The sequence below is a fragment of the Acanthochromis polyacanthus genome, chromosome 16, assembly GCF_021347895.1.
Source record: "Acanthochromis polyacanthus isolate Apoly-LR-REF ecotype Palm Island chromosome 16, KAUST_Apoly_ChrSc, whole genome shotgun sequence".
NCBI lineage: Eukaryota > Metazoa > Chordata > Actinopteri > Pomacentridae > Acanthochromis > Acanthochromis polyacanthus.
The window spans coordinates 1,257,982-1,281,418 of NC_067128.1; the positions used below are offsets into that span (position 1 = coordinate 1,257,982).

The 23,437-nt window shown below is 37.5% G+C and overlaps 1 protein-coding gene across 2 annotated transcripts in view; it reads right to left on the reverse strand.

Annotated features, from left to right (window-relative positions):
- The window catches only part of fzd3a (frizzled class receptor 3a), a 50,413-nt gene that overhangs the window by 16,257 nt on the left and 10,719 nt on the right, over positions 1 to 23,437 (reverse strand). For both annotated transcript variants that reach the window (XM_022193069.2, XM_051936586.1), the window contains exon 3: positions 16,897 to 17,093. In XM_022193069.2, the coding sequence (XP_022048761.2) occupies positions 16,897 to 17,093 (197 nt within the window). The remainder of the gene's footprint in view (positions 1 to 16,896; positions 17,094 to 23,437) is intronic.

Below are 23,437 nucleotides of genomic sequence, written 5' to 3' on the forward strand. Positions count from 1 at the left end.
CATAGTTAAGTATAATGTCTGAAAATGGACCACAAACGTCATAGTTTAGTATGATGTCTGAAAATGCTCAAAAACGTCATAGTTTAGTATGTCGTCCGAAAATGGACCACAAACGTCATAGTTTAGTATCATGTCTGAAAATGGACAAAACGCATCATAGTTTAGTATCTCGTCCGAAAACAACCATAAAAGAGGCAGACAGACAGCTCAACAGTTTAAGCAGGCAACCTATGCACCCAGCAGCCAAGGACCAATTCCTGCTTGTGGCACTTCGCTGCATGCCTTCCCTGACTCTGCTGACCACGTGTCCAGTCTCTCCTTCACTACACCTATGCATAAAACGCAACAATAAACATCAATCAGTCGCAAAATGGACAAAAACGTCACAGTTTAGTATGTCATTCAAAAACAAAAGGAGCACCCACATAGCTCAACAGGTTATGCAAGCAACCTATGTACCCAGCAGCCCATGTTCAATTCCGGCTTCTGGCCCATTGCTGCATGTCTTTCCTGACTTTTCTGCCTAAATTTCTGGTCTCGCCTTCACTATACCTATCAGTGAAAGGCTACAAAAAACATGGCCTCTGTTGCAAAATGGACAAAAAACATCATAGTTTAGTATGTCGTCCGAAAATGGACAAAAACGTCAAAGTTTAGTATGACGGACAAAACATCATAGTTTAGTATGATGTCCGAAAATGTGACAAAAAAGTCATAGTTTAGTATGTCATCCGAAAATGGACAAAAAGCATCATAGTTTAGTATGTCGTCCGAAAATGGACAAAAAATGTCATAGTTTAGTATGATGTCCGAAAATGGACAAAAACAGCATAGTTTAGTATGTAGTCCAAAAATGGACAAAAAAAAAACGTTATGTTTTGTCCAAAAATGGACAAAAAACATTTTTTGTCAAATAGTGGACAAAAATGTCACAGTTTAGAATGTCATCAAAAAACAAAGATAAAAGGAGCACCCACATAGCTCAACAGGTTACGCGAGCAACCTATGTACCCAGCAGCCCATGTTCAATTCCGGCTTGTTGCCCATTGCTGCATGTCTTCCCTGACTCTGCTGCCTAAACTTCTGGTCTCGCCTTCACTATACCTATCAGTGAAAGACTACAAAAAACATGGCCTCTGTTGCAAAATGGACAAAAAACATCATAGTTTAGTATGATGTCCGAAAATGTGACAAAAAAGTCATAGTTTAGTATGTCGTCCGAAAATGGACAAAAAGCATCATAGTTTAGTATGTCGTCCGAAAATGTACAAAAAACGTCATAGTTTAGTATGATGTCCGAAAATGGACAAAAAAATGTCATAGTTTAGTATGTCGTCCAAAATGTGACCAAAAATGTCATAGTTTAGTATGATGTCCAAAAATGTGACAAAAAACATCATAGTTTAGTATGTCGTCCGAAAATGGACAAAAAACATCATAGTTTAGTATGTCATCCAAAATGTGACAAAAAATGTCATAGTTTAGTATGTCGTCCAAAATGTGAACAAAAATGTCATTGTTTAGTATGTCGTCCGAAAATGTGAACAAAAATGTCATAGTTTAGTATGTCATCCAAAATGTGACAAAAAATGTCATAGTTTAGTATGTCGTCCAAAATGTGAACAAAAATGTCATTGTTTAGTATGTCGTCCAAAATGTGAACAAAAATGTCATAGTTTAGTATGTCATCCAAAAATGGACAAAAAATATTATAGTTTAGTATGTTGTACGAAAATGGACAAAAAACGTCACAGTTTAGTATGTCGTCCAAAATGTGACCAAAAACGTCAAAGTTTAGTATGATGTCCAAAAATGGACAAAAACGTCATAGTTTAGTATGCCGTCCGAAAATGGACAAAAAACATCATAGTTTAGGATGTCGTCCAAAAATGGACAAAAAATGTCATAGTTTAGTATGATGTCCAAAAATGGACAAAAACGTCATAGTTTTGTATGTCGTCCAAAATGTGACGAAAAACGTCATAGTTTAGTATGTCATCCAAAAATGGACAAAAAATGTCATAGTTTAGTGTGTCGCCCGAAAATGGACAAAAAACATAATTTGTTGTCAAATAGTGGACAAAAATGTCACAGTTTAGTGTGTCATCCGAAAACAAAGACAAAAGGAGCACCCACATAGCTCAACAGGTTAAGCGGGCAATCTATGTACCCAGCGGCCCAGGTTCGATTCCGGCTTTTGGCCCTTTGCTGCATGTCTTTCCCGACTCATCTGCCTCAATTTCTGGTCTCGCCTTCACTATACCTATCAGTGAAAGGCGACAAAAAACATCATAGTTTAGTATGCCGTCCGAAAATGGACAAAAAACATCATAGTTTAGGATGTCGTCCAAAAATGTGACAAAAAAGTCATAGTTTAGTATGTCGTCCGAAAATGGACAAAAAGCATCATAGTTTAGTATGTCGTCCGAAAATGGACAAAAAACGTCATAGTTTAGTATGTTGTCCGAAAATGGACAAAAAATGTCATAGTTTAGTGTGTCGTCCAAAATGTGACCAAAAATGTCATAGTTTTGTATGATGTCCAAAAATGTGACAAAAAACATCATAGTTTAGTATGTCGTCCGAAAATGGACAAAAAGCGTCATAGTTTAGTATGATGCCCGAAAATGGACAAAAAACATCATAGTTTAGTATGTCATCCAAAATGTGACAAAAAATGTCATAGTTTAGTATGTCGTCCAAAATGTGAACAAAAATGTCATTGTTTAGTATGTCGTCCAAAATGTGACCAAAAATGTCATAGTTTAGTATGATGTCCAAAAATGTGACAAAAAACATCATAGTTTAGTATGTCGTCCGAAAATGGACAAAAAGCGTCGTAGTTTAGTATGATGCCCGAAAATGGACAAAAAACATCATAGTTTAGTATGTCATCCAAAATGTGACAAAAAATGTCATAGTTTAGGATGTCATCCAAAAATGGACAAAAAACGAAATAGTTTAGTATGTCATCGAAAATGTGAAAAAAAAATGTCACAGTTTCGTATGTCATCCGAAAACAAACACAAAAGGAGCACCCACACAGCTCAACGGGTTAAGCGGGCAACCTATGTACCCAGCGGCCCAGGGTCGATTCTCATTCATGGCCCATTGCTGCATATGTCTTTCCCTATTCTACTGCCCACATTTTCGGTCTCTCCTTCACTATACCCATCAGTGAAAGGCTACAAAAAACATCGCCTCTGTCGCAAAATGGACAAAAAACGTCATAGTTTAGTATGCCGTCCCAAAATGTACAAAAAATGTCATAGTTTAGTATGTCGTCCAAAATGTGACCAAAAATGTCATAGCTTAGTATGTCGTCCGAACATGCACAAAAAACGTCATAGTTTAGTATGTCATCCAAAATGTGATGAAAAACGTCATAGTCCGAACATGCACAAAAAACATTATAGTTTAGTATGTCGTCCAAAAATGGACAAAAAATGTCATAGTTTAGAATGATGTCCGAAAACGCACAAAAAACGTCATAGTTTTGCATGTCGTCCAAAATGTGACGCAAAACGTCATAGTTTAGTCTGTCCTCCAAAAATGGACAAAAAATGTCATAGGTTAGTATGATGTCCGAAAATGGACAAAAACAGCATAGTTTAGTATGTCGTCCGAAAATGGACAAAAAAACGTCAAAGTTTAGTATGATGTCCAAAAATGGACAAAAACATCATAGTTTAGTATGATGTCCGAAAATGTGACAAAAAAGTCATAGTTTAGTATGTTGTCCGAAAATGGACAAAAAGCATCATAGTTTAGTATGTCGTCCGAAAATGTACAAAAAATGTCATAGTTTAGTGTGTCGTCCAAAATGTGACCAAAAATGTCATAGTTTAGTATGTCGTCCAAAATGTGACCAAAAATGTCATAGTTTAGTATGATGTCCAAAAATGTGACAAAAAACATCATAGTTTAGTATGTCGTCCGAAAATGGACAAAAAGCGTCATAGTTTAGTATGATGTCCGAAAATGGACAAAAAACATCATAGTTTAGTATGTCATCCAAAATGTGACAAAAAATGTCATAGTTTAGTATGTCGTCCAAAATGTGACCAAAACGTCATAGTTTTGTGTGTCGTCCAAAATGTGACGAAAAACGTCATAGATTAGAATGTCGTCCAAAATGTGACCAAAAATGTCATAGTTTAGTATGTCGTCCAAAATGTGACCAAAAATGTCATAGTTTTGTATGATGTCCAAAAATGTGACAAAAAACATCATAGTTTAGTATGTCGTCCAAAATGTGAACAAAAATGTCATTGTTTAGTATGTCGTCCAAAATGTGACCAAAAATGTCATAGTTTAGTATGATGTCCAAAAATGTGACAAAAAACATCATAGTTAAGTATGTCGTCTGAAAATGGACAAAAAGCGTCGTAGTTTAGTATGATGCCCGAAAATGGACAAAAAACATCATAGTTTAGTATGTCATCCAAAATGTGACAAAAAATGTCATAGTTTAGGATGTCGTCCAAAAATGGACAAAAAACGAAATAGTTTAGTATGTCATCGAAAATGTGAAAAAAAATGTCACAGTTTCGTATGTCATCCGAAAACAAACACAAAAGGAGCACCCACACAGCTCAACGGGTTAAGCGGGCAACCTATGTACCCAGCGGCCCAGGGTCGATTCTCATTCATGGCCCATTGCTGCATATGTCTTTCCCTATTCTACTGCCCACATTTTCGGTCTCTCCTTCACTATACCCATCAGTGAAAGGCTACAAAAAACATCGCCTCTGTCGCAAAATGGACAAAAAACGTCATAGTTTAGTATGCCGTCCCAAAATGTACAAAAAATGTCATAGTTTAGTATGTCGTCCAAAATGTGACCAAAAATGTCATAGCTTAGTATGTCGTCCGAACATGCACAAAAAACGTCATAGTTTAGTATGTCATCCAAAATGTGATGAAAAACGTCATAGTCCGAACATGCACAAAAAACATTATAGTTTAGTATGTCGTCCAAAAATGGACAAAAAATGTCATAGTTTAGAATGATGTCCGAAAACGCACAAAAAACGTCATAGTTCTGTATGTCGTCCAAAATGTGACGCAAAACGTCATAGTTTAGTCTGTCCTCCAAAAATGGACAAAAAATGTCATAGTTTAGTATGATGTCCGAAAATGGACAAAAACATCATAGTTTAGTATGATGTCCGAAAATGTGACAAAAAAGTCATAGTTTAGTATGTTGTCCGAAAATGGACAAAAAGCATCATAGTTTAGTATGTCGTCCGAAAATGTACAAAACATGTCATAGTTTAGTGTGTCGTCCAAAATGTGACCAAAAATGTCATAGTTTAGTATGTCGTCCAAAATGTGACCAAAAATGTCATAGTTTAGTATGTCGTCCGAAAATGGACAAAAAAACGTCAAAGTTTAGTATGATGTCCAAAAATGGACAAAAACATCATAGTTTAGTATGATGTCCGAAAATGTGACAAAAAAGTCATAGTTTAGTATGTTGTCCGAAAATGGACAAAAAGCATCATAGTTTAGTATGTCGTCCGAAAATGTACAAAAAATGTCATAGTTTAGTGTGTCGTCCAAAATGTGACCAAAAATGTCATAGTTTAGTATGTCGTCCGAAAATGGACAAAAAAACGTCAAAGTTTAGTATGATGTCCAAAAATGGACAAAAACATCATAGTTTAGTATGATGTCCGAAAATGTGACAAAAAAGTCATAGTTTAGTATGTTGTCCGAAAATGGACAAAAAGCATCATAGTTTAGTATGTCGTCCGAAAATGTACAAAAAATGTCATAGTTTAGTGTGTCGTCCAAAATGTGACCAAAAATGTCATAGTTTAGTATGTCGTCCAAAATGTGACCAAAAATGTCATAGTTTAGTATGATGTCCAAAAATGTGACAAAAAACATCATAGTTTAGTATGTCGTCCGAAAATGGACAAAAAACATCATAGTTTAGTATGTCGTCCAAAATGTGACCAAAAATGTCATAGTTTAGTATGTCGTCCAAAATGTGAACAAAAATGTCATTGTTTAGTATGTCGTCCGAAAATGTGAACAAAAATGTCATAGTTTAGTATGTCATCCAAAATGTGACAAAAAATGTCATAGTTTAGTATGTCGTCCAAAATGTGAACAAAAATGTCATTGTTTAGTATGTCGTCCAAAATGTGAACAAAAATGTCATAGTTTAGTATGTCGTCCAAAAATGGACAAAAAATATTATAGTTTAGTATGTTGTACGAAAATGGACAAAAAACGTCACAGTTTAGTATGTCGTCCAAAATGTGACCAAAAACGTCAAAGTTTAGTATGATGTCCAAAAATGGACAAAAACGTCATAGTTTAGTATGCCGTCCGAAAATGGACAAAAAACATAATTTGTTGTCAAATAGTGGACAAAAATGTCACAGTTTAGTGTGTCATCCGAAAACAAAGATAAAAGGAGCACCCACATAGCTCAACAGGTTAAGCGGGCAATCTATGTACCCAGCGGCCCAGGTTCGATTCCGGCTTTTGGCCCTTTGCTGCATGTCTTTCCCGACTCATCTGCCTCAATTTCTGGTCTCGCCTTCACTATACCTATCAGTGAAAGGCGACAAAAAACATCATAGTTTAGTATGCCGTCCGAAAATGGACAAAAAACATCATAGTTTAGGATGTCGTCCAAAAATGTGACAAAAAAGTCATAGTTTAGTATGTCGTCCGAAAATGGACAAAAAGCATCATAGTTTAGTATGTCGTCCGAAAATGGACAAAAAACGTCATAGTTTAGTATGTCGTCCGAAAATGGACAAAAAATGTCATATTTAGTATGATGTCCAAAAATGGACAAAAACGTCATAGTTTTGTATGTCGTCCAAAATGTGACCAAAAACGTCATAGTTTAGTATGTCGTCCAAAAATGGACAAAAAATGTCATAGTTTAGTATGTCGTCCGAAAATGGACAAAAAGCATAATAGTTTAGTATGTCGTCCAAAAATGGACAAAAAATGTCATAGTTTAGTATGATGTCCAAAAATGGACAAAAACGTCATAGTTTTGTATGTCGTCCAAAATGTGACCAAAAACGTCATAGTTTAGTATGTCGTCCAAAAATGGACAAAAAATGTCATAGTTTAGTGTGTCGCCCGAAAATGGACAAAAAACATCATAGTTTAGGATGTCGTCCAAAAATGGACAAAAAATGTCATAGTTTAGTATGTCGTCCGAAAATGGACAAAAAGCATAATAGTTTAGTATGTCGTCCGAAAATGGACAAAAAACGTCATAGTTTAGTATGTCGTCCGAAAATGGACAAAAAATGTCATAGTTTAGTATGATGTCCAAAAATGGACAAAAACGTCATAGTTTTGTATGTCGTCCAAAATGTGACCAAAAACGTCATAGTTTAGTATGTCGTCCAAAAATGGACAAAAAGCATAATAGTTTAGTATGTCGTCCGAAAATGGACAAAAAACGTCATAGTTTAGTATGTCGTCCGAAAATGGACAAAAAATGTCATAGTTTAGTATGATGTCCAAAAATGGACAAAAACGTCATAGTTTTGTATGTCGTCCAAAATGTGACCAAAAACGTCATAGTTTAGTATGTCGTCCAAAAATGGACAAAAAATGTCATAGTTTAGTATGTCGTCCGAAAATGGACAAAAAGCATAATAGTTTAGTATGTCGTCCGAAAATGGACAAAAAACGTCATAGTTTAGTATGTCGTCCGAAAATGGACAAAAAATGTCATAGTTTAGTATGATGTCCAAAAATGGACAAAAACGTCATAGTTTTGTATGTCGTCCGAAATGTGACCAAAAACGTCATAGTTTAGTATGTCGTCCAAAAATGGACAAAAAATGTCATAGTTTAGTGTGTTGCCCGAAAATGGACAAAAAACATCATAGTTTAGGATGTCGTCCGAAAATGGACAAAAAACGTCATAGTTTAGTATGTCGTCCGAAAATGGACAAAAAATGTCATAGTTTAGTATGATGTCCAAAAATGGACAAAAACGTCATAGTTTTGTATGTCGTCCAAAATGTGACCAAAAACGTCATAGTTTAGTATGTCGTCCAAAAATGGACAAAAAATGTCATAGTTTAGTATGCCGTCAGAAAATGGACAAAAAATGTCATAGTTTAGTGTGTCGCCCGAAAATGGACAAAAAACATCATAGTTTAGGATGTCGTCCAAAAATGGACAAAAAATGTCATAGTTTAGTATGTCGTCCGAAAATGGACAAAAAACATCATAGTTTAGGATGTCGTCCGAAAATGGACAAAAAACGTCATAGTTTAGTATGTCGTCCGAAAATGGACAAAAAATGTCATAGTTTAGTATGATGTCCAAAAATGGACAAAAACGTCATAGTTTTGTATGTCATCCAAAAATGGACAAAAAATGTCATAGTTCAGTGTGTCGCCCGAAAATGGACAAAAAACATAATTTGTTGTCAAATAGTGGACAAAAATGTCACAGTTTAGTGTGTCATCTGAAAACAAAGATAAAAGGAGCACCCACATAGCTCAACAGGTTAAGCGGGCAGTCTATGTACCCAGCGGCCCAGGTTCGATTCCGGCTTTTGGCCTTTTGCTGCATGTCTTTCCCGACTCATCTGCCTCAATTTCTGGTCTCGCCTTCACTATACCTATCAGTGAAAGGCGACAAAAAACATCATAGTTTAGTATGCCGTCCGAAAATGGACAAAAAACATCATAGTTTAGGATGTCGTCCAAAAATGTGACAAAAAAGTCATAGTTTAGTATGTCGTCCGAAAATGGACAAAAAATGTCATAGTTTAGTATGATGTCCAAAAATGGACAAAAACGTCATAGTTTTGTATGTCGTCCAAAATGTGACGAAAAACGTCATAGTTTAGTATGTCGTCCAAAAATGGACAAAAAATGTCATAGTTTAGTGTGTCGCCCAAAAATGGACAAAAAACATAATTTGTTGTCAAATAGTGGACAAAAATGTCACAGTTTAGTGTGTCATCCGAAAACAAAGATAAAAGGAGCACCCACATAGCTCAACAGGTTAAGCGGGCAACCTATGTACCCAGCAGCCCAGGTTCGATTCTGGCTTTTGGCCCTTTGCTGCATGTCTTTCCCGACTCATCTGCCTCAATTTCTGGTCTCGCCTTCACTATACCTATCAGTGAAAGGCGACAAAAAACATCATAGTTTAGTATGCCGTCCGAAAATGGACAAAAAACATCATAGTTTAGGATGTCGTCCAAAAATGTGATGAAAATCGTCATAGTTTAGTATGTCGTCCGAACATGCACTAAAAACGTCATAGTTTAGTATGCCGTACAAACATGGACAAAAAATGTCATAGTTTAGTATGATGTCCGAAAATGGACAAAAAACGTCATAGTTTAGTATGTCGTCCGAAAACGGACAAAAAACACAATTTTTTTGTCAAATAGTGGACAAAAATGTCACAGTTTAGTATGTCATCCGGAAAAAAAGACAAAAGGAGCGCCCACATAGCTCAACAGGTTAAGCAGGCAACCTATGTACCCAGCGGCCCAGGTTTGATTGTGTCTTGTGGCCTTTTGCTGCATGTCTTTCCCAACTCTTCTGCCGAAATTTCTGGTCTCGCCTTCACTATACCGATCAGTGAAAGGCAACAAAAAACATCACTTTTGTCCAAAAATGGACAAAAACGTCACAGTTTAGTATGTCGTCCGAAAATGGACAAAAAGCGTCACAGTTTAGTATGTCGTCCAAAAATGGACAAAAAGCGTCATAGTTTAGTATGCCGTCCGAAAATGGACAAAAAATGTCATAGTTTAGTATGTCGTCCAAAATGTGACCAAAAATGTCATAGCTTTGTATGTCGTCCGAACATGCACAAAAAACGTCATAGTTTAGTATGTCATCCAAAATGTGATGAAAAACGTCATAGTCCGAACATGCACAAAAAACATTATAGTTTAGTATGTCGTCCAAAAATGGACAAAAAATGTCATAGTTTAGAATGATGTCCGAAAATGCACACAAAACGTCATAGTTTTGTATGTCGTCCAAAATGTGACGCAAAACGTCATAGTTTAGTCTGTCCTCCAAAAATGGACAAAAAATGTCATAGTTTAGTATGATGTCCGAAAATGGACAAAAACAGCATAGTTTAGTATGTCGTCCGAAAATGGACAAAAAAACGTCAAAGTTTAGTATGATGTCCGAAAATGTACAAAAAACGTCATAGTTTAGTATGTCGTCCGAGAATGGACAAAAAACATCATAGTTTAGTATGCCATCCGAACATGCACAAAAAACGTCATAGTTTAGTATGTCGTCCAAAATTTGACGAAAAACATCATAGTTTAGTATGATGTCCGAAAATGGACAAAAAGCATCATAGTTTAGTATGTCGTCCGAAAATGGACAAAAAATGTCATAGTTTAGTATGTCGTCTGAAAATGTACAAAAAACGTCATAGTTTAGTATGTCGTCCGAAAATGGACAAAAAACATCATAGTTTAGTATGCCGTCCGAACATGCACAAAAAATGTCATAGTTTAGTATGTCGTACGAAAATGGACAAAAAACGTCATAGTTTAGTATGTCGTCCAAAATGTGACGAAAAACGTCATAGTTTAGTATGTCGTCCAAAATGTGACGAAAAACGTCATAGTTTAGTATGTCGTCCAAAATGTGACCAAAAACGTCATTGTTTAGTATGTCATCGAAAATGTGAAAAAAAAGTCATAGTTTAGTATTGATGTCCGAAAATGTGACCAAAATGTCATAGTTTTGTGTGTCGTCCAAAATGTGACGAAAAACATCATAGATTAGAATGTCGTCCAAAATGTGACCAAAAATGTCATAATTTAGTATGCCGTCAGAAAATGGACAAAAAATGTCATAGTTTAGTAAGTCGTCCGAAAATGGACAAAAAACATCATAGTTTAGTATGATGTCCAAAAATGTGACAAAAAACATCATAGTTTAGTATGTCGTCCGAAAATGGACAAAAAGCGTCATAGTTTAGTATGTCGTCCGAAAATGGACAAAAAATGTCATAGTTTAGTATGTTGTCCAAAATGTGACCAAAAATGTCATAGTTTAGTATGTCGTCCAAAATGTGACCAAAAATGTCATAGTTTAGTATGTCGTCCGACAATGTACAAAAAACGTCATAGTTTAGGATATCCTCCAAAATGTGAACAAAAACGTCATAGTTTAGAATGTCGTCCAAAAATGGACAAAAAGCGAAATAGTTTAGTATGTCATCGAAAATGTGAAAAAAAAATGTCACAGTTTCGTATGTCATCCGAAAACAAACACAAAAGGAGCACCCACATAGCTCAACGGGTTAAGCGGGCAACCTGTGTACCCAGCGGCGCAGGGTCGATTCTCATTCATGGCCCATTGCTGCATATGTCTTTCCCTATTCTACTACCCACATTTTCGGTCTCTCCTTCACTATACCCATCAGTGAAAGGCTACAAAAAACATCGCCTCTGTCGCAAAATGGACAAAAAACGTCATAGTTTAGTATGCCGTCCCAAAATGTACAAAAAATGTCATAGTTTAGTATGTCGTCCAAAATGTGATGAAAAACGTCATAGTCCGAACATGCACAAAAAACATTATAGTTTAGTATGTCGTCCAAAAAATGTCATAGTTTAGAATGATGTCCGAAAATGCACAAAAAACGTCATATTTTGTATGTCGTCCAAAATGTGACGCAAAACGTCATAGTTTAGTATGATGTCCAAAAATGGACAAAAACATCATAGTTTAGTATGATGTCCGAAAATGTACAAAAAACGTCATAGTTTAGTATGTCGTCCGAGAATGGACAAAAAACGTCATAGTTTAGTATGTCGTCCGAAAATGGACAAAAAATGTCATAGTTTAGTATGATGTCCAAAAATGGACAAAAACGTCATAGTTTTGTATGTCGTCCAAAATGTGACGAAAAACGTCATAGTTTAGTATGTCGTCCAAAAATGGACAAAAAATGTCATAGTTTAGTGTGTCGCCCAAAAATGGACAAAAAACATAATTTGTTGTCAAATAGTGGACAAAAATGTCACAGTTTAGTGTGTCATCCGAAAACAAAGATAAAAGGAGCACCCACATAGCTCAACAGGTTAAGCGGGCAACCTATGTACCCAGCAGCCCAGGTTCGATTCTGGCTTTTGGCCCTTTGCTGCATGTCTTTCCCGACTCATCTGCCTCAATTTCTGGTCTCGCCTTCACTATACCTATCAGTGAAAGGCGACAAAAAACATCATAGTTTAGTATGCCGTCCGAAAATGGACAAAAAACATCATAGTTTAGGATGTCGTCCAAAAATGTGATGAAAATCGTCATAGTTTAGTATGTCGTCCGAACATGCACTAAAAACGTCATAGTTTAGTATGCCGTACAAACATGGACAAAAAATGTCATAGTTTAGTATGATGTCCGAAAATGGACAAAAAACGTCATAGTTTAGTATGTCGTCCGAAAACGGACAAAAAACACAATTTTTTTGTCAAATAGTGGACAAAAATGTCACAGTTTAGTATGTCATCCGGAAAAAAAGACAAAAGGAGCGCCCACATAGCTCAACAGGTTAAGCAGGCAACCTATGTACCCAGCGGCCCAGGTTTGATTGTGTCTTGTGGCCTTTTGCTGCATGTCTTTCCCAACTCTTCTGCCGAAATTTCTGGTCTCGCCTTCACTATACCGATCAGTGAAAGGCAACAAAAAACATCACTTTTGTCCAAAAATGGACAAAAACGTCACAGTTTAGTATGTCGTCCGAAAATGGACAAAAAGCGTCACAGTTTAGTATGTCGTCCAAAAATGGACAAAAAGCGTCATAGTTTAGTATGCCGTCCGAAAATGGACAAAAAATGTCATAGTTTAGTATGTCGTCCAAAATGTGACCAAAAATGTCATAGCTTTGTATGTCGTCCGAACATGCACAAAAAACGTCATAGTTTAGTATGTCATCCAAAATGTGATGAAAAACGTCATAGTCCGAACATGCACAAAAAACATTATAGTTTAGTATGTCGTCCAAAAATGGACAAAAAATGTCATAGTTTAGAATGATGTCCGAAAATGCACACAAAACGTCATAGTTTTGTATGTCGTCCAAAATGTGACGCAAAACGTCATAGTTTAGTCTGTCCTCCAAAAATGGACAAAAAATGTCATAGTTTAGTATGATGTCCGAAAATGGACAAAAACAGCATAGTTTAGTATGTCGTCCGAAAATGGACAAAAAAACGTCAAAGTTTAGTATGATGTCCAAAAATGGACAAAAACATCATAGTTTAGTATGATGTCCGAAAATGTAAAAAAAACGTCATAGTTTAGTATGTCGTCCGAGAATGGACAAAAAACATCATAGTTTAGTATGCCATCCGAACATGCACAAAAAACGTCATAGTTTAGTATGTCGTACGAAAATGGACAAAAAACGTCATAGTTTAGTATGTCGTCCAAAATGTGACGAAAAACGTCATAGTTTAGTATGTCGTCCAAAATGTGACGAAAAACGTCATAGTTTAGTATGTCGTCCAAAATGTGACCAAAAACGTCATTGTTTAGTATGTCATCGAAAATGTGAAAAAAAAGTCATAGTTTAGTATTGATGTCCGAAAATGTGACCAAAATGTCATAGTTTTGTGTGTCGTCCAAAATGTGACGAAAAACATCATAGATTAGAATGTCGTCCAAAATGTGACCAAAAATGTCATAATTTAGTATGCCGTCAGAAAATGGACAAAAAATGTCATAGTTTAGTAAGTCGTCCGAAAATGGACAAAAAACATCATAGTTTAGTATGATGTCCAAAAATGTGACAAAAAACATCATAGTTTAGTATGTCGTCCGAAAATGGACAAAAAGCGTCATAGTTTAGTATGTCGTCCGAAAATGGACAAAAAATGTCATAGTTTAGTATGTTGTCCAAAATGTGACCAAAAATGTCATAGTTTAGGATATCCTCCAAAATGTGAACAAAAACGTCATAGTTTAGAATGTCGTCCAAAAATGGACAAAAAGCGAAATAGTTTAGTATGTCATCGAAAATGTGAAAAAAAAATGTCACAGTTTCGTATGTCATCCGAAAACAAACACAAAAGGAGCACCCACATAGCTCAACGGGTTAAGCGGGCAACCTGTGTACCCAGCGGCGCAGGGTCGATTCTCATTCATGGCCCATTGCTGCATATGTCTTTCCCTATTCTACTGCCCACATTTTCGGTCTCTCCTTCACTATACCCATCAGTGAAAGGCTACAAAAAACATCGCCTCTGTCGCAAAATGGACAAAAAACGTCATAGTTTAGTATGTCGTCCAAAATGTGACCAAAAATGTCATAGCTTAGTATGTCGTCCGAACATGCACAAAAAACGTCATAGTTTAGTATGTCATCCAAAATGTGATGAAAAACGTCATAGTCCGAACATGCACAAAAAACATTATAGTTTAGTATGTCGTCCAAAAAATGTCATAGTTTAGAATGATGTCCGAAAATGCACAAAAAACGTCATATTTTGTATGTCGTCCAAAATGTGACGCAAAACGTCATAGTTTAGTCTGTCCTCCAAAAATGGACAAAAAATGTCATAGTTTAGTATGATGTCCGAAAATGGACAAAAACAGCATAGTTTAGTATGTCGTCCGAAAATGGACAAAAAAACGTCAAAGTTTAGTATGATGTCCAAAAATGGACAAAAACATCATAGTTTAGTATGATGTCCGAAAATGTACAAAAAACGTCATAGTTTAGTATGTCGTCCGAGAATGGACAAAAAACATCATAGTTTAGTATGCCGTCCGAACATGCACAAAAACGTCATAGTTTAGTATGTCGTCCAAAATTTGACGAAAAACGTCATAGTTTAGTATGATGTCCGAAAATGTGACAAAAAACATCATAGTTTAGTATGTTGTCCGAAAATGGACAAAAAGCGTCATAGTTTAGTATGATGTCCGAAAATGGACAAAAAGCATCATAGTTTAGTATGTCCTCCGAAAATGGACAAAAAATGTCATAGTTTAGTATGTCGTCCGAAAAAGGAAAAAAAATGTTATAGTTTAGCATGTCGTCCAAAATGTGACCAAAAACGTCATTGTTTAGTATGTCATCGAAAATGTGAAAAAAAAGTCATAGTTTAGTATGATGTCCGAAAATGTGACCAAAACGTCATAGTTTTGTGTGTCGTCCAAAATGTGACGAAAAACGTCATAGATTAGAATGTCGTCCAAAATGTGACCAAAAATGTCATAATTTAGTATGCCGTCAGAAAATGGACAAAAAATGTCATAGTTTAGTAAGTCGTCCGAAAATGGACAAAAAACATCATAGTTTAGTATGATGTCCAAAAATGTGACAAAAAACATCATAGTTTAGTATGTCGTCCGAAAATGGACAAAAAATGTCATAGTTTAGTATGTTGTCCAAAATGTGACCAAAAATGTCATAGTTTAGTATGTCGTCCAAAATGTGACCAAAAATGTCATAGTTTAGTATGTCGTCCGACAATGTACAAAAAACGTCATAGTTTAGGATATCCTCCAAAATGTGAACAAAAACGTCATAGTTTAGTATGTCGTCCGAAAATGGACAAAAAGCGTCATAGTTTAGTATGTCATCCGAAAATGGACAAAAAATGTCATAGTTTGGTATGTCGCCTGAAAATGGACAAAAAACGTCATAGTTTAGTATGTCGTCCGAAAATTGACAAAAAAACATCATAGTTTAGTATGTCGTCCGAAAACGGACAAAAAACGTCATAGTTTAGTATGTCGTCCGAAAATGGACAAAAAGCGTCAGTTTAGTATGCCGTCAGAAAATGGAAAAAAACGTCATAGTTTAGTATGCCGTCCGAACATGCACAAAAAACGTCATAGTTTAATATGTCGTACGAAAATGGACAAAAAATGTCAGTTTAGAATGTCGTCCAAAATGTGACGAAAAAACTCATAGTTTAGTATGTCGTCCGAAAATGGACAAAAAACGACATCGTTTAGTATGTCATCAAAAAATGGACAATAAACGTCATAGTTTAGCATGTCGTCCGAAAATGGACAAAAAATTACATAGTTTAGTATGTCTTCCAAAATGTCATTAAAATGTCGTCATTTAGTATGTGGTCTAATTTTCGGACTTTTGGCAGCATCTTCGTCACGTCGAGAAACTGCTTCTTAAATAAACTTGTCCTGTGCCAGTGGAATGTTGACAAAATAAAAGTCCGTAACATTAAAATATGCCTTCAAAATGAAAGCATGGAGGGAACGGTTATTTTAACACTCGCAAAACAAAGACTTGCCGAAAGTGATGAACTGATCAACAGACCTTTTCAAGAGTAATTTACACGCAATTCGGTATAAATAAATAACATGCACATGCATAACGCATGCCTGCGCTCAGCCATATGTCATTTTTTATTAAAGATTTTATCTGCCAGAAATGACACGTCAACTTAGCAGCCTTGGTGGAGTACTGCGCTCTCTGACAGCTCTTTTAGTTCAGTATTTAATTTGTACGTGAGTTTGTTTAAATGCCCTTTCCTGTTTAAATAAATAAAGAAACAAATTATAGAAATAAATGAATCATATTCTGTCATTCAGACGAGCTGAATATTCAGATATTCATCATTAACTGGGCCCGAATATCCCAGAAATTGCTATTTGGACCAGCCCTGCTAGAATCCAATGTTATCATTCAAGCTTTTTAATTTTTATTTAGGGGTCATAACACTATTTTCTTCAACTCAACTAATATTCAATCTTTTTTTCCAATTCTTTCCTTGAGACTGCCTCTACTTTGTGGCTGTCAGAATAAATCACTTCCAACATGCTTGCTGGCCTGCTGCGGCTGCTGCTTTATTGCTGCTCCCTCACAGGGGTTGTTGCCACTGAGATAAATCCAGCAGAACAAAATTATTGCCGTTGTGCCAACCTGTTGCAGTCCATCTCCTCTGGCCAGCTGACACCGAACATGTCCATTAGTTTGTAGCAGTCGCTCTTGGCCTGCAGACAGAGGCGGCGACAGGGCAGCGTCATGCGGCCATACTCAGTGCACACCGGGGCGTAAAGGGCGCAGAGGAACATCCTGAGCTCCGGAGAGCACTGCAGGTTCACCATGGGATGGAACGGCTGCAGGAAGGGACACAAGAGTGGTGGGAAGTTATAAATATGTGGAAAACAAACCAGAATTAATACAAAATAGTTTCAGAAAACAACTCCACAGCCCTAAACCCATCCTCAGAGGGGCACAAAGAGATCAGTGGAGCATGTCAACGGACGTTTTCTGGAGATGAGTCCATGAAAACAACTCTGGCCCCTTTTCTAATAATCCCCTCCACCCCGATAATTTCAGCTCCCCCCTTCCTCCATCGCCTCCTTCACTGCTGCTGACAAGGTCTTTGTGCTTCGGGGTGGACCACGCTGCGACTGACTGACAACACTGTGGCACACACAAGGAAAAGCACCAGCGGAAGTGTATTATTTAGGCGCTAACACACCCACGAACTGGCACAATAATGAACTGTCACATGTAAACGCTGCCAAGAGGTGGTGTGAGTGCAGGAAGCATGTTGATAATTTGCAAAAAAAAAAGGAAAAGGAGTAAAAGCTCATATACAAATATATGAACCCAACTGTGTGTTCGTATGAGTGTGTTTGCATTGACTTCAGTGTTTGTGTGCGTTACAGAGGCCTTCGACCACACCCAAGACAATCAGACACACAGCAGGCGCCCTCCCCCAAAATTTAAAGACAGAGGTTATTATGACAGACAGGGACAGGGAGGGGGAAGGGACGGGGGAGGAGGGGTGAGGAGAAGAAGCAGCAGGGGTAACTGTCTGTGGTGGATAGTAAAGAAGTTTACATTCACTTCTGCTCCTTCAAAAATAAAGCTTCATCTGTGTATCGAGGATATTCTAACACCAAACACCACAACTTTCTAAATATTTCTCTAAAGATACTTTAAGAGAAATACTGTTGAGCTACTGAGGAAATTCTTTCAGTCAAAGGAGAAGAAGGTGAGCTGCAGAGTAATTAACACAAAAAATTCAGTGCACAGATCAGCAGTTATTTATTCCTTTCTGACCCAGATGTAGGCATTACAAGATGTAACAGGCCTGCGTCAAATACCGAGAAATCTCAAAATGAGATATGAAAAGAAAATTAGAGGCTGCCTTTATGTAACCGGTGATTTAGATTCTCTTCAGTCCTTAATTTAATACACAGCGCAAAGCCTTAGAAATGAAAAATGTTTCCTGCGGCATCTGATGATGAAAAATCATTTTCTGGCTCAAAATGCATCTGTAAATCATCGTTATAAGAGAGCCAGTGATGCAGGATTTTGCCACCGTAGCTGCGATCTGATTTGAGCAGATCGTCAGTTGTTCCCGCCGTATAATAACAAAAATAACTTTATTTATAGCAGCCTTAAGAACAGCGTTCACAAAAGGCTCGGACAGTTAAAACATGCAACACAGACAATCAGACAAGCTATAGGAGACAAGTCAGAGCAGTCAGTTACAAATAGATAGTAAAAACGACAATAAATTAAAAGAACAAGACTGAGGGTTAAAATTAAAGGTAGAAAACTGAGAGAATTAAAGAATTAGAGAAGACATCGTGTCCACAGCATTGGTGCACGTCCTCCTCCTGACAGCATGTTTTCCTGCCACCCACATGTGATGTCTTCATGTAAAAAGGATTATAATGGCTGTTAGGCTTGGCCCTTAAAGCACAAAGCGCCAACATTCGTGCAGCTTTTGTCATCCTGTTGTTCGTATCACTGATGCACTCAGACTGGTGAACCTCTTCCACTGTGAGAGATCAGGGATGGAAGTACGACGGAAAAGATTTATGATCACTTGTAGGATCTGTAATATACATATATAAATATATATAATATCTGTAACATGAGCCTTAGCTCAGCTCAGACTCTCCAAAATGCAAAGCATCGATTTAGATGACTTACACGCCTGTCATAACTGAGATCAATCAACCGGTCGATCGTGTAATTCCTCCACAAACTGAGGAATCACGTCTCACTGAGCAGCACTGTACACTGACTGTAATGTGCTTCTTGAATGTTTTCTTGGTTAATTAGTGGGAGACAGTCTGCCTTCAAGCTGCCTTTAACTATATTATCAGAAGAAACAAGACAAAAAATGACCGCATGATATCTTCAGAGTGTATTAGCATCTCTTAGCTCACTATTGTGGGTTCACTATAATTTTGCTGTTTCGGTGAATTATCACTACACTCGTCAGTAGTATTTATCTTAACCCCGGAAGACCCAAAATATATATATACACATATATATATACACACACACACACACACATATAAACCCAAATATAGAAAAAAATAAAACTGAAAAACATTTATTTTGCTATTTTTTTTTACATATATTTGAGTTCATATATTTTTTTAGTTTTATTTTTTTGCTATTTTTTTATATTTTTACATTTTATGTATCGACAAGAAGGAAAAGTTTAAGTATATAGATAGATAGATAGATAGATAGATAGATAGATAGATAGATAGATAGATATAGATTTCAATATAACTATTGAAAAAAAGAAAAAAATAGCAAATACAAGTATTAATATTTTATATTTTATGTATATATATATATATATATATATATATATATATATTTCTATATACATACATATATATTGAACAACTAAACTCAGATTGCAACTAATAATTATTTTCTTGATCAGCTGGTTGGTCTGTAAGATGTCAGGAAAGCTCTAAAATAATATTAAATTACAGCCACTTCCAGGTTCAACAGGGTCAAAGGAACTAAGACAAAGGAAACTGCAGTATCTTAAACAGTAGTGTTAAAATAGGAGCTCCTGCACTGACCACCCTTCTGCTTCTAGCTGCCAGTGATGGTCCTGTGACATGCGTTACTTCATCAGAGCTGCCCTGTCAGTGCTGGTTAACATCTCAAACATGACCTAATGCAGCTAAAGTGAGCTTCTATCTTTGCTCGCTCTCCGTTTGGCGTCCCGCAGGCTACCGATATGCTCCACAGAGCACCACACTGTACTGTACTACACAGGGAGAAGCATAAATATATAGGCTACCAGGATGATCTACTGGAGGAAAAACTCTTTTATTCTCACATTCATGCTCCTTCCTATTCACCATCGTTTTTCTATTTTTACACCGCTCCATCATCTGCTCTCTCACCCCTCCTCCATCTCTTCTATCTCCATTCAGCCATTTTATGACAGCCGGCCCATCATGGGAGCCGGCGTGGGCAGGACTGAACCGGTGGATGGGGACATATGGCCGGTCACAGCTCCAAACACCAACATCTTGAGGTCCTGCACAGCACATATAATCTCCACGGGGGATCCGGTGCTAATGGCCACACTGGAAACAGCTGGTGAACCTCTGGGCCGATCAGTGACCGGGGGTTTGTGGTGGCCGTGTAAGGAGAATCGAGCGTGTAATACGGTACTCTGTCGAGGCGGGGGGTATGCTAATGTAATTTCAGCTTCCATCCCTCTGCTGCCCTCATTACGCATTCATGGGAGTTTGTTAGTGAATTTCTGATCTCGGAAAATGTGGAATAATACGCCACAGTGGAAATAACGGGCTCACACGCAGTCAGACATGTCGGTTAATCCTGGAGAATCAGCGCATTCTGGGACTGGAAGAAGGCCGACAAACATAGGGACAAACGCTGGTGTTTAACAGAGACTTTCAGTTAACGGAAAGATCCTAAGTCTGGAACAGAATAATGTTACAGTGCTGCTCCAGTCTAAATGTTTTAAATACTCACAATCTGACAAACAAAATACTACAGTGACAAAAAAGTAATTACACAAAAGCATTTTTGTTTCCTTTTGTCTCGCTTGTGTTTTTTGTGTAATTTTTTGTTCCTTTTTTGTCATTGTTTGTCTCATTTGTGTCCAATTTTTTGTCGCTTTGCAACTTTTTGGTCAAATTTGTTGTGTCGTTTGTTTCATTTTTGTTGTTTTGTGTTTTATTTTGTAATATTTTGTCTTGTTTTTGTTGTTTTTTTTCTCTGACTTTCAGCGTTTTAATCATAATGTAAAATACTATTTTGTTCAGGTCCAGGTGACTAAATGTTGTGTTCCTTTGTAGACACTCTGTGATCTGGAAGTTGTAATGTGGAAATGATAAACTGAGGATGAATGCTGATGAAATTTAATTTAATTTTCTTCAGAAATTTCAGGTTGCTCATAATGTTTTGTAAAAAGATAATTCCTTAAATGTGAACATTTTCAGACGTACTTACTGGCCCACTTCAGATCAAATTGGGCTGAAATAAAATGAGTTAAACACTCCTGATGTAAAGAATGTAGTATGAATCTATGGTAGCAGGAAATTCAAAATGTTGCAGTGAAATTATAGAATTTCTCTGTCAGCAGACATTTTGACTTCTCATAACAAGGAAATCACAGTTTCACCAAAATGACTCAAAAGGTGACCAAAAATGTTTCAAAAATGATCCAAAATGACTAAAAAAATCTTCCAAAATAACAAAAGATGACTCAAATTTGCCCAAAATGACTCAAATTCTGCCCAAAATTACAAAAAAAGAGCCCAAAACACATCAAATTTGTCCAAAATTATTCAAATTTATCTCAAATGATACGATCTTGTATCCAACAGCTGGACACAACCTGTTCAAAATGTCTGTAAACTGAATAAAATAATATCCAAAGCGACTAAACTTTGGTGTGACATTTAATGTCTTTTTAGTATTCACAGCTGTGCTTCTGTGACCTGTCAAATATATTCTGCTAAACGGAAACACTGTAGATGCAACGCCTTTTTAAAGCATCCAGTATCAGTTTGCTATCTGCCATCTGATTAACTGTAGTTCATTATTTGCATACACATCAAAAACCGGTGGGGCCATGCGACTGAGAATCCCTGTTTTGCATCGATGGTTTAGAGTTAACACAGACATCTTTCACAAACTAAGATAAGAAAAAAGAGGATCATCATACTTCATGTTAGCCTGCAGTTCGGTGTGGTGAACTCGTTTACTTTTCATGTGTTTCTGCATATTTCTGCATATTTTTGTCAGCCTTTGAAGAACCCAGAGAAAACAGCTTTGACCTTAGTTTCACCTCTGTGGTGTTCTGAGATCGTCCAGCGTGCTCTGAATCAGATCCAGATCGTGGTGATATTAATTATTAATGCGGCCCGGTCCAGTGAAGTGCATCCGAGGGTGTCTGTGTGTACCTTCCTAATGCCGGAGTAATTAGTTCTTAACGAAGGCTCTGAGTCAGCTGCTGAGATGCTGTGACTGATGTGACAAAGAAGCCCACCGTGGCCGACTGCTCTGTGTTGGTTTGCTTTTTTTTTTTATAAATACCTCCCATCATCCCCCATCCAAAACCCCCTCACCCTCCTGCATCTTCTCCCTCCCCCTCCATTCCAATTCTCCAAATTTCCAAGCTCAGCGCCATGGCGACGGGTGATGCATCACTGGGGGAAGAAGAAGGGGAGGGAGGAGGAGAGCCGGGTTCGAGGAGGTCAGGGTGCAGGGCGGAGGGGACCACCTCCAGGGAGGCGAGAAAGGCCTCCGCCGCCTTTGTTAACGGCACAATTGGGACCGTTTCCCGGGCAACGGGTGAGCCTTGTGTAAGGGGGGAGGGGGAGGACAAAGGAGACGGGGGAGGGAGGGGTGAGAGAGTGGGAGAGGAGGGATGGGTCGAGCGAGTCAGCCGTGTCATTGGCCGCTAAGAAAGTGTTTGAAAACGCTGGGCTTTGACAGTGTGTGATGTCCAACACACACACACACACACACACACACACACACACACACACACACACACACACACACACACACACACACACACACACACACACACACACACACACACACACACACAGGAGGGCTGTTGTGGACCAGCGATGTGCTTCTTATTCACTCCTCAGCCAATAAACACGGTGTCGGACATTAGATAAAACAACAGGCTCCTTTATAGGCCGGGTCACGCTGGGTAGGATTTATCAGACCATGTTGTGTCTGCGTGTGCTTAGCCGGCAAACATCTCTACTAGCTAACACACGCTAAACACACGCTAAACAATGCACCTCTCAGTATCTACCTTCCCTCTCCTTCACAAACCCGTTCACACAGACTGGGTGGAGTATCTGGGTTATTCCAGTCAGCGGCTGTAACACAACACGGTTTATCTGTTGTAAACCTGAGACAAACAGGGGTGTCCACCATGAGGCCCGTGGGCCAAAAGTGGTCCTCCAGAGGGTCCAATCCGGTCCTCAAAGTGTAAAAATTACAGAGAAGACATTAACTGCAGATTGTAAATTAGTAAAACTATAAATTTACAATCATGTCTAGACCATGACAAGTTGTTTGGGTCATTAAGTAAAATGCTAGATTGCTCCTTTTGTCATTTCTGTAATGTTTTGTCTTGGTTTCGTTGTTTTTTTTTGTCGTTTGTCCCATGTTTTTGTCATTT